General features: G+C 49.9%; 2 protein-coding genes across 2 annotated transcripts; both read left to right on the top strand.

The window, feature by feature from the left end:
* Window positions 1-262: 262 nt before the first annotated feature.
* On the top strand, window positions 263-4017 carry LOC125425006 (TOG array regulator of axonemal microtubules protein 1-like). The gene is made up of 2 exons (XM_048482451.1): window positions 263-521; window positions 3822-4017. Exons 1-2 carry the CDS (start codon window positions 289-291, stop codon window positions 3880-3882), a joined length of 294 nt encoding a protein of 97 aa, XP_048338408.1. The 5' UTR covers window positions 263-288; the 3' UTR covers window positions 3883-4017.
* A 595-nt stretch (window positions 4018-4612) lies between these two features.
* On the top strand, window positions 4613-9963 carry LOC125425005 (TOG array regulator of axonemal microtubules protein 1-like; the record flags this gene model as incomplete). Its single annotated transcript, XM_048482450.1, has 6 exons — window positions 4613-4809; window positions 5159-5257; window positions 5905-6083; window positions 6957-7113; window positions 8981-9058; window positions 9828-9963. Coding segments are annotated over exons 1-6 (812 nt in total), but the record flags the coding sequence as incomplete, so codon positions are not given.
* Between the last annotated feature and the right edge of the window lie 51 nt (window positions 9964-10014).

The raw sequence follows: 10014 nt of genomic DNA, 5'->3' as shown, positions 1-10014 counted from the left end.
TATAATTTGTACATTAGATTCTAGCAATATCTAACACCATTTTTAACATTTTTAACATTTATATAAAGTAACAATTTTACAAAATTAGGTTTACAAAAACAATAATTATTATAGTGGGAAATGTTAGCTTAATGTTAGTTTAAAAGTTAGTTTAAAAGGAAACACATGCTTCAGATAGAAGCCTGACGTGTCCCCCCTCCACCCCACCAGACCATGTAACCAATCAGAGAGAGGCAGCAGACATATATGGTGTGAACTCACTCTTTTTGTCTCTTCCCTTCTCTTTAGATGCAGAGTTCTCTTCGGTCTCTACGCAATAGCGCAGCCAAGAAGCGGGCAAAGCTGAGCGGCAGCACTTCTGACCTGGGCAGCCCGGACTCTGTGCTGAAACTCGACCTGACCTCTGAGTCCCCCTCTTGCTTGTCTTCCCCGAGTACCAGCTCCTACAGCGAAAGTGGGGTTTATAGCCAGGAGTCGGTGACGTCCCCACTCTCTGCTGAGTCTCAAGGAACAAGAACCATGTGAGTTTCGTTCAGATGAAGGAGGATATCCCAGACCGTGCATCGCGCTGTGAATGGCTCAGATCCATAGTTTGCCTGTTCCCATGCATTCTCAGCGGTGGCCTTTAGAAGTCAGGAATCCCTCCCCACAGAAACATTCAAGATGGCCAATGTATTGTTGAAAGTTTTCACGGCGGGAATCACTAGGTTGTTTTTGGTTTTAAGAAGAACATAAGAACATAAGAACTAGCCTGCTGGATCAGACCAGAGTCCATCTAGTCCAGCATTCTGCTACTCGCAGTGGCCCACCAGGCGCCTTTGGGAGCTCACGTGCAGGAGGTGAAAGCAATGGCCTTCTGCTGCTGCTGCTGCTGCTCCTGAGCACCTGGTCTGCTAAGGCATTTGCAATCTGAGATCAAGGAGGATCAAGATCGGTAGCCATAGATCGACTTCTCCTCCATCAATCTGTCCAAGCCCCTTTTAAAGCTATCCAGGTTAGTGGCCATCACCACCTCCTGTGGCAGCAGATTCCAAACACCAATCACACGTTGCGTGAAGAAGTGTGTGGCGATTCCCCTCCCCCTCCTGTGGCCGCGGCTGACAAGCCGTCCCACCGTCCCTATCCGAGGTGATGGACTCCTCGTCTGTGGCCCCGGTCTTTGGGGCTCGTAATGCAGTCAGCTGCCTAAACCACAGGGTGCTCCCCGAGGGGTGAGGGCAGCCCTCACTCCCTGGGGTTCCCTCCTATTGGCTGCTTTGGGGTGGCTGCTCCTCCTACTGGGGTCTGCTGCCCCCTTCCCTCTAGACAGCCTCTCTCCCCCTCCTTGGCCTCCTCTCTTCCCCCTCCAAGGCCCCTCCGCACTCTCCTTCGCTCTCTCTCACTCCTCCTCCTTCAGCCCCTCCACTCTCTCTCCCTCCTCCTTCTTCTGCTCCTCCACTCTCTCTCTCTCCTCTTCCCTCTGCCTCGGCTGCTCTTCCTCTCCCTCCTCGTACACTTCCCTTCCCCCACTCGCATTTCCCGGACTCCTCCTGGCCCCCCAGACAACCCTCCCAGACGTGCTCTGCCGCTGTGGCCAGCCTTGTTCTCCTGGCTGCCTTCACCTTTTTAAGGCTCCCAGGTCTTCAAGGGCGTTCTCTGTCACACTACTGTTCCGTCAGCTACCTGCTGATGGCAAGTAGCTGCCTGCTTAATGGCCAAGCAGTTGCTCCTCTTCGCTACTGCTCGTCCGTCGGCGCCGCCCCCCGTTGGCCTTTCGGCCTCACTGGGAGTCATGCTACGGCCGGCTGCCGTCGCGCTGGCGGCCCCGCCCCCCAGCCGTCCAAGTCCAGGGCAAGCCGGCGCAGCGACCCCCGGACACAGTGTTTCCTTTTATTAATCCTAATTCTTCCCCCCAGCATTTTCAATGGATGCCCCCTGGTTCTAGTATTGTGAGAAAGAGAGAAAAATGTCTCTCTGTCAACATTTTCTACCCCATGCATAATGGTATAGACTTCAATCCTATCCCCCCTCAGACGTCTCCTCTCCAAAATAAAGAGTCCCAAACGCTGCAGCCTCTCCTCATAAGGAAGGTGCTCCAATCCTTCAATCATCCTCGTTGCCCTTCTCTGCACTTTTTCTATCTCTTCGATATCCTTTTTGAGATGTGGTGACCAGAACTGAACACAGTACTCCAAGTGCAGTCGTTTTCTGGGTTGTGAAGATGTCAGCCACAGGTGCAGGTGAAACGTCAGGAGAAGATGCTACTGGAACACGGCCGGGTTGCCACTGCTTGTCTGTCAAAAATTGTTATGTGTGTGGGGGTACAAACATGGGTGAGCAATGGCCCTGGGAGGCCAAAGAGATTTTCAGTACAGCCTGGAAAACCCACAACAACCTAGATTCAAGATGGCCTTTTAGGAAAGAGATTTCCAGCATGGTAAAGCCACAAGCATAAAAATCAGAAATAAAAGCAGGCCAGAGATAGGTGGGAAAACAGGGCAGAGCCATCAGTGAAGAGAGCACGTGCTCTGTGCGCAGAAGGTCCTAGGTTCCATCCCTGACATCTCCAGTTAAAAGCGGCATTCCTTGTAAGCCGTCCGGCTGCACAGACACTCTGTTGGTGCTGTGCAGATTGGGCAGCCAACCGGCAGGGGGAGCTCTTGCAGGTGGCAAAGACCCGCTCAGTCGTAGGGCTCTTCTGCACAGAGGTAGGAAAGGGTTGGAGGGACAATTTATTTATTTTATTTATTTATTTATTATATTTATATACCGCCCTCCCCAAAGGCTCAGGGCGGTGTCCATCAATAATAAAACAATTTAAAACATCATAATATATAATTTACATGAAATAATACATAAAACCAAGACTACAGATGGCTTCAACCCCTCCCTCCCCCCTTTATGTAAATGCACGTGGAGGCCAGCTGTTCTTATGGCGGAGTTGATATCATCCTGGCTGGTTAAAACGCCTTGGATGGAACAGGTTCCAGCTTTTACAGGCTCCCCCTGGGGCGGAAATCCCTTTGTAAGTCCCGCAGGGCCCTGATCTCACCTGGAAGCCTGTTCCACCAGGTAGGGGCCAGAGCCGTAAAGGCCCTGGCCCTTGTAGAGGCCAGCCGGGTCGCCTCGGGGCCAGGGATCACCAGCTTCAGAAGGGGGCCACGTTAGTCTGTGGTACAGCAGCTGGATTCAAGCCCAGTTAGTGCCCTGAAGATCAACCAGTTTTGAGGGGGGGGGGGTTTGTGGGGCTTTCAAGAGACTGATGGAGGGGACTCCTGACTGATGGAGGGGACTCCTGAAGGCTCAACCCCCCCTCAAATCTTGTTGGTCTCTTAAGGTGCTACTGCAGAGGTGTCCAACTCTGGCGCTTCAGATGTTCGTGGACTGCAATTCCCATCAGCCCCTGCTGGGAATTGTAGTCCATGAACATCTGAAGCGCCAGAGTTGGACACCCCTGTGCTGCTGACTTGACTCTTACTGCCAGTTACTGCTGTCGTCGACACACCAAAGGTCTGTATCAATAGGCCACAGCTTCATGGGTAAGGTTAATTGGGGAAGCGCACTGTGAGCATTCCATCTCTGTTCTAAGTGTGTATGGCTGAAGCCAAGAAAGGACCGCTCTGAGCCACTCTTCCGCACACTGTACATTTCTATTTCTTTTACTGACTTCGTTTACTCTGTGATGGCTCTCCTGAGAAATCAGTTCCGTTTCCATGTGTTCCTTGATACTTGGAAAGTATATTTGAGATTTGCCCCCCCTTGCTTTTCTTAAGTGAAAGACATTCAGCATTGAAGCCCCTTCTGTGAGGGGAATGTTTATGGAAGTCCTTCTGTTTTGACAGGTCAGACATTTTCCCTCTGGGAGGCAACTCTCGGCCCTCAAATGCTCACTACATGGAATAGAGGTCCTGTCGCTATAGAATAGAGTCCTAAGTATTATAGGTATTCTATGAGATGCCCAAGGAGGGGCGAGATCCGGTGAAGGCAAAGCCGTTGTGGTCAGGCGGAGTCTCTAGAGAAAGAGGAAGGGGGGATATAAATCCAAGCTCCTCCTCCTCCTCCTCTTCTTATTCTTATTCTCCTTCTCCTCCTTTTCCTTCTTCTTCTTCTTGCTGCTGGTAGGGGCGCTCAGGGTTGTTAACTGTAATCAGGTTAGATGAAAGGACTTTTAAAGAAGAAGACGAGTTAGGATTTATATCCCGCCCTTTCTCTCCTGTGAGGAGACTCAAAAGGGGCTTACAATCTCCTTGCCCTTCCCCCCCCCAACCACAAGCACCCTGTGAGGTGGGTGGCGCTGAGAGAGCTCCGAAGAACTGTGACTCGCCCAAGGTCACCCAGCTGGCATGTGTTGAAGTGCACAGGCTAATCTATTTCACCAGGTAAGCCTCCACAGCTCAAGTGGCAGAGCGGGGAATCAAACCCAGTGCTCCAGATTAGAGTGCTCTGAGCCACTGCACCACGCTGGTTGGTGGTAAAGCTCCTGGCAGCCGGAAACTTCCCCAGGAGGGTAGACTGGGCCTGAGGGCTTACAGCCTGTGATAGAACTATGAGCAACCAACATATCCCATGACCAAGCAATCATATAAACTCCATATGTATCCAGACGAACCACTTTAATTACTGGTGATCCTCATGGGTTTTGCTCTGGGTTTTGCCCTCCAGGGACCATGTTTCGTGACAAGGCGGCGGCAAGCGTGACCGTGAGCGGTCAGTGTCTGAGCTCTGGCAACAGATCCGGCGATTATGAGGAAGACAGGCAGAAGGTCATGGCCCCCCTCACCTTGAAAGGGCAGAGCAGAGAGTACCAAAGGCACAATAAATCCACAAAAGGTGAGTGAAGTTGTTTCCGCTGTAGAGCGGATGACAGAATAGGAGGGCCGCTCAGGGAGCCCAGGATAGAGAGAGGACTTTTGCACATGGTCTGGGTTGAAGTCTCTTTCTGCTCTTCTCCTCCCTGCCCCTGCTTGCTGGGTGCATCGGAGCTGGCCTTTACGCGCTCAGCTTCTCTTGTCCAGGACGGCCCATCTTTCTTAAGACAAGAGCCGGCCTGGTGTAGAGCAGGTGCGCTCTAATCTAGAGAACCTAGATTAGACAAACGCTTTGTAGGGTTTGTAGACAAACGCTTCAGACAACACGTTCTGAGGGCTTCATCTAACAACTGGATTGTCCGTCTTGCTAGGATTTGCAGGGTCCTCCTCAAGTTTGCAGCAGCTGGATAGCCTAGACTTTGTCTCCCCTAGTGCCTTGGCGGACGATTCTGTCGTCGTCGTCGGAAAAGGTACAACTTGTGCAGACGCTGTGTCCCCCCCCCCCCCCCTCTTTCACCTTCACTGTTGTGGAAGGGCAGATCAAACAAAGCGGTGCAGACCTTCTCCCAATTTAGCAGAGAATATTTATTTAATTTATTTATTATTCGACTTATAAGCCGCCTCATCCCCAAAGGGCTCGAGGCGGCTCACAGCATGGCTGTTTTTCAAACAGCGATTACATAAAACTTAACAGATTAACAGATTAAAATATAAGCAGCAATTTCATACCGTAAATAAAAATTGAACAACAAAAGTTGTTGAACCAGTAATCAAAATCATTAATTAAAATCGGCGCCCGATCTATAGGCCCAAAAGAAAGGGAGGGAGCGAGACTACAAAATGACTCTGAATATAAACACTTAGTCTGTTTAAACATGTTGTAAGTAGACGTCTCTCCTTTAAAGCTCTGCCGGAGCACCCTGCTGGCCACGCGTGGCAAAATAAAGCCCCGGGAGGCAACCTGCTGTTTTGTTTGAATCCCTTTCAATTAAAAAAAAAAAGAACGCTGCTTGTTTCTTAGCATGCGCACTGTTCTGCGATGCTTAAAAAATAATTGCTCGCATGCCAGATTATTAGTTGGCACGTTCATGACAACCCAGCAAGCTGTGTGTTCCAGGAGTGTTTGGAAGCCCGCCAGCAGCTTCGCTCAGCTGTGGCCAATCGCTGGTGTTCCCCGTGGAGAACGGAGATTCGCCTTCCCTCAAAGCAACCGTGGAGCCTCTTTCTGGGATTTATGGGAGAGCCGTCCCCCAGCAGACCCCTGCGCCTTACCTCGACACAGACACCGAAAGAGATGTAAGAAAGGATTGCGTCGTGTACGGGATTTGAGACATGAGGAAGGCTGTGACTGCGGGGTCCAGCCCCCGGATGAAATTTCGCAGCTTGTTGCAGTTATTTTGCGCTTGGGGTTTTTTCCTGCAGCGTATCAGATCACTGAATTTGAGACTTAGCCCAAAGGAGGCTCGGGCCCCTTCCGCACACACAAAATAATGCATTTTCAAACCACTTTCACAACTGTTTGCAAGTGGGTTTTGCTGTTCCGCACAGCTTCAAAGAGCACTGAAAGCAGTTTGAAAGTGCATTATTCTGCATGTGCGGAATGAGCCATAGATTGCTGAATGCTGAACTTTAGCTAGTCCTATAATGGCTCTGCACATGGCCCCGAAGAGTTCGGTAGGGTCACCCCCTGAGAATGAACGGTGCCCCATGTGTATTGTGGCCCTGTGACCATTTGCATCTTTATTTGAAACATTTATTAGCTACCTTTCTAACTTGTGGGACTCAAGTTGGCTTGCAGTGCATATAAAACAACAATTATATATATTTAAAAACCCTCAAAAGATCACAGTTTAAAACCCTAGTTAGGACTGCTAGTGAATGAAAACCAAAACAGTCAAATGCAGTCCTCCAACTGTCTCCAGCTGCCTTGTGAAGATGGACAGTGAGAAGGCTAGCTGCACCTTTGTTCCGTAATCATGGGGCTGCCACTCCAAAAGACCCTCTCTTGTGTGCCCTCCAAAGAAGCTTCTTTGATTGGTTGGACACCCCGGTGGAGGGCTTCTCTGTGCGTTTCCCTACAAAGATGGGAGGAATTATGGCTGGAGGGAAAGGGATCCGGCGCTTGCGTGTTATGTCTTCTGTGAACATCTGCTTGGCTGTTCCGTGCAGGTGAAAGCAGCCCTGTCCAAATCTGCTCGGGAGAAAATGAGACAGAGGAAGAAAGAAGGAACAGAACATCAGGATGTCAGAGGTCTTGAAAGAAACCAGCCGAGCCCTTGGGAGCCCTTTAAGCAAAATGACTCTGAAAAGATGGTGCCAGAAACTAGTAATCTATCTCCCTTTTTGTTTCATTAAAGAGAACTTTTATGTGGCTTCCTGAAATTACATCAATGTGGGCTAGGTTCCAGAGAGGATTCCTTGTGTCTGATGGGGTGCTAGCTTAGTTTCCCCCTTCTGCACCATTTTCACAAAAGATAAATCTGGAATCCTAGTCCTGAAACCTTCTTTCAAAGTTAGCATTGCTACATGAACCAGTGAACATCTTTCCAACATCCAAACGCTCCTCCTTTTGTGCTGTTCCGTATTTCTGATATTTTGATCTGTTCCGTATTTCTGATATTTTGATCTGTTATCATTTGCCTTTGATGACTGGAGATTAAAACAAACACCAGCAGCAGTGGCGTAGGAGGTTAAGAGCTCGTGTATCTAATCTGGAGGAACCGGGTTTGATTCCCCGCTCTGCCGCCTGAGCTGTGGAGGCTTATTTGGGGAATTCAGATTAGCCTGTGCACTCCCACACATGCCAGCTGGGTGACCTTGGGCTAGTCACAGCTTCTCGGAGCTCTCTCAGCCCCACCCACCTCACAGGGTGTTTGTTGTGAGGGGGGAAGGAGATTGTCAGCCCCTTTGAGTCTCCTGCAGGAGAGAAAGGGGGGATATAAATCCAAACTCCTCCTCCTCCTCCTCCTCCTCCTTCTTCTTCTTCTCCTTCTCCTTCTTCTCCTTCTCCTTCTCCTTCTCCTTCTCCTTCTCCTTCTCCTCCTCCTCCTCCTCCTCCTCCTTCTTCTTCTTCTTCTTCTTCTTCTTCTTCTTCTTCTTCTTCTTCTTCTTCTTCTTCTTCTTCTTCTTCTTCTTCTTCTTCTTCTGTAATTATGAAGATGTCTCAAATGTAACCAGATCTGTGTGACTGTCTCGTCCGCTATAACTCCCAGAGGACACTAAGATCAGGGACCAAGGGGTTCCTTGTTACCCCTGGCCCATGGGAGGTCTGTTGGGCCTCAACATGGGCCAGGGCCTTTTCGGCCTTGGCCCACTCCTGCTGGAACAACCTCCCAGAGGAAATCACGATCCTGCGGGACTTCACAGGGCCTTCAAAACGGAGCTGTTCCGCCAGACGTTCTGCTGAGGCTGCTTTTTGGCCACCACTCTCCCCTGGGGCTACGTGCCACCTCAGCCCACTGATGGGTTGTTACTTCTCCTGTTGGTTTACAGGTTTTAGCATAGTTGGGTTCTGTTAATTGCTGATTTTATGTATTACATGGTTTTAACTTATTTTTGGGTACTGTTTCCGTGTTTTAAATTATAGGTCGTTATCTCACCATACTAGAACCAGGGGGCATTCATTGAGAATGCTGGGGGGAAGAATTAGGACTAATAAAAGGAAACACTTCTTCACGCAACGTGTGATTGGTGTTTGGAATGTGCTGCCACAGGAGGTGGTGATGGCCACTAACCTGGATAGCTTTAAAAGGGGCTTGGACAGATTTATGGAGGAGAAGTCAATCTATGGCTCCCAATCTTGATCCTCCTTGATCTGAGGTTGCAAATGCCTTAGCAGACCAGGTGCTCAGGAGCAGCAGCAGAAGGCCATTGCTTTCACCTCCTGCACGTGAGCTCCCAAAGGCACCTTGTGGGCCACTGCGAGTAGCAGAGAGCTGGACTAGATGGACTCTGGTCTGATCCAGCAGGCTAGTTCTTATGTTCTTAAGGCCATTGCTTTCACCTCCTGCATGTGAGCTCTCAAAGGCACCTGGTGGGCTACTGCGAATAGCAGAGTGCTGGACTAGATGGACTCTGGTCTGATCCAGCCGGCTCTTTCTTATGTTCTTATGTCAAAACAGTTTTTATATTGAGTAATTCTGCGATTAATAAACCTTGCAAATAAATGAACAAAGCTGACTCTTTGCCCTTAGGGAACACACCGTTTACTCCTCTGTTGAAGAGAACTTCCAGTGTGAAACGGACGCAGCCTGCGGCGCTTGGAGAATCAGGTAATGCTTTGCAGTGTGGCCAAGGGCTGTGTGTGTGATTGCAGAGGGGGGGGGGGGCTCCTGGAGCAGGGCTCCCGTGCTTTTCAGCCTGCGGACAGTTTTGGGGTTCTGACGCAGCCATGGCACGTTCGCTGCAGCTGACCTTCAGTTCCCACCACGGTGGTCCTTATGCTACGGTGGCCGCTGCTGCCAAAGCATCGTAGCCAGTCAGCTCTCCAGCAGCCGGTGAGAAGTCTATCTAATAAAAGAATACTTGCGATAATGGAAACAGTTGGAGATCTTTTGAAGTACTTGCAGACATCAACTCTTTCCTTAACTGCTTCTAAGGAAGTCTGTTCTGCTTGCTGCTGCTTCTTCTGAGTTCTCCCGGCACCCTCTGTTTGGACCCTGTTTTTCCTGCCGTTCTGTTGAAACTTGATTATTCAAAATACTGTGGATCTCTCACACCTTATACGTCTGGGATATTGCTGTCTCCAGCCTTCCTCAGACACCTAAAACAGACTGAACGAAAGCACTGCTAGCTAATATGAACGCTGTAGTGCTCTTGCCTCTAGGGGGCTTCTTAAAGGGACAGGGTCTAACAAAGGTTCCCTCCCACAGAATACTGTACAAAAACAATTGAGCCCATTCTAACTAAGGGTATAACTGAGGCCTAAATAAAGAAAACAGCGAGGGTGTCTCGAGGGGCCACCCAGCTCTCTCACTCCATGGAAGTGTGTTAGTCATAGTTCAAGCCCAGGGGGGACCTCACTGTGTGAAATACCTCCAGGTTCGCGGATGCCCTTCAGGGATGGGATGCTGATCACATGCAGCACAGATATCCTGGGATCGGTGGAGCTGAGGCCTTTCTCCAAGCCGGAGGCGGCCCTTTCGGAAGCGCTGCAATATCTTGCCAATGAGGACTGGTACGTGACCGGCACGAAGCACGCTCTTTTCATCATTCCAGGGTTTGGGCC

This window comes from Sphaerodactylus townsendi, unplaced genomic scaffold (genome assembly GCF_021028975.2).
Source record: "Sphaerodactylus townsendi isolate TG3544 unplaced genomic scaffold, MPM_Stown_v2.3 scaffold_1724, whole genome shotgun sequence".
Lineage (NCBI taxonomy): Eukaryota > Metazoa > Chordata > Lepidosauria > Squamata > Sphaerodactylidae > Sphaerodactylus > Sphaerodactylus townsendi.
The sequence above is the reverse complement of the archived record's forward strand: the minus strand, read 5'-3'. Positions and strand labels throughout refer to the sequence as shown.

Coding starts and splice junctions, on each gene's coding strand:
- LOC125425006 (XM_048482451.1), top strand. CDS start 289: ATGCAGAGTTCTCTTCGGTCTCTACGCAATAGCGCAGCCAAGAAGCGG. Junction 522..3,821: donor TCTCAAGGAACAAGAACCAT/GTGAGTTTCGTT, acceptor CTGTTTTGACAG/GTCAGACATTTTCCCTCTGG.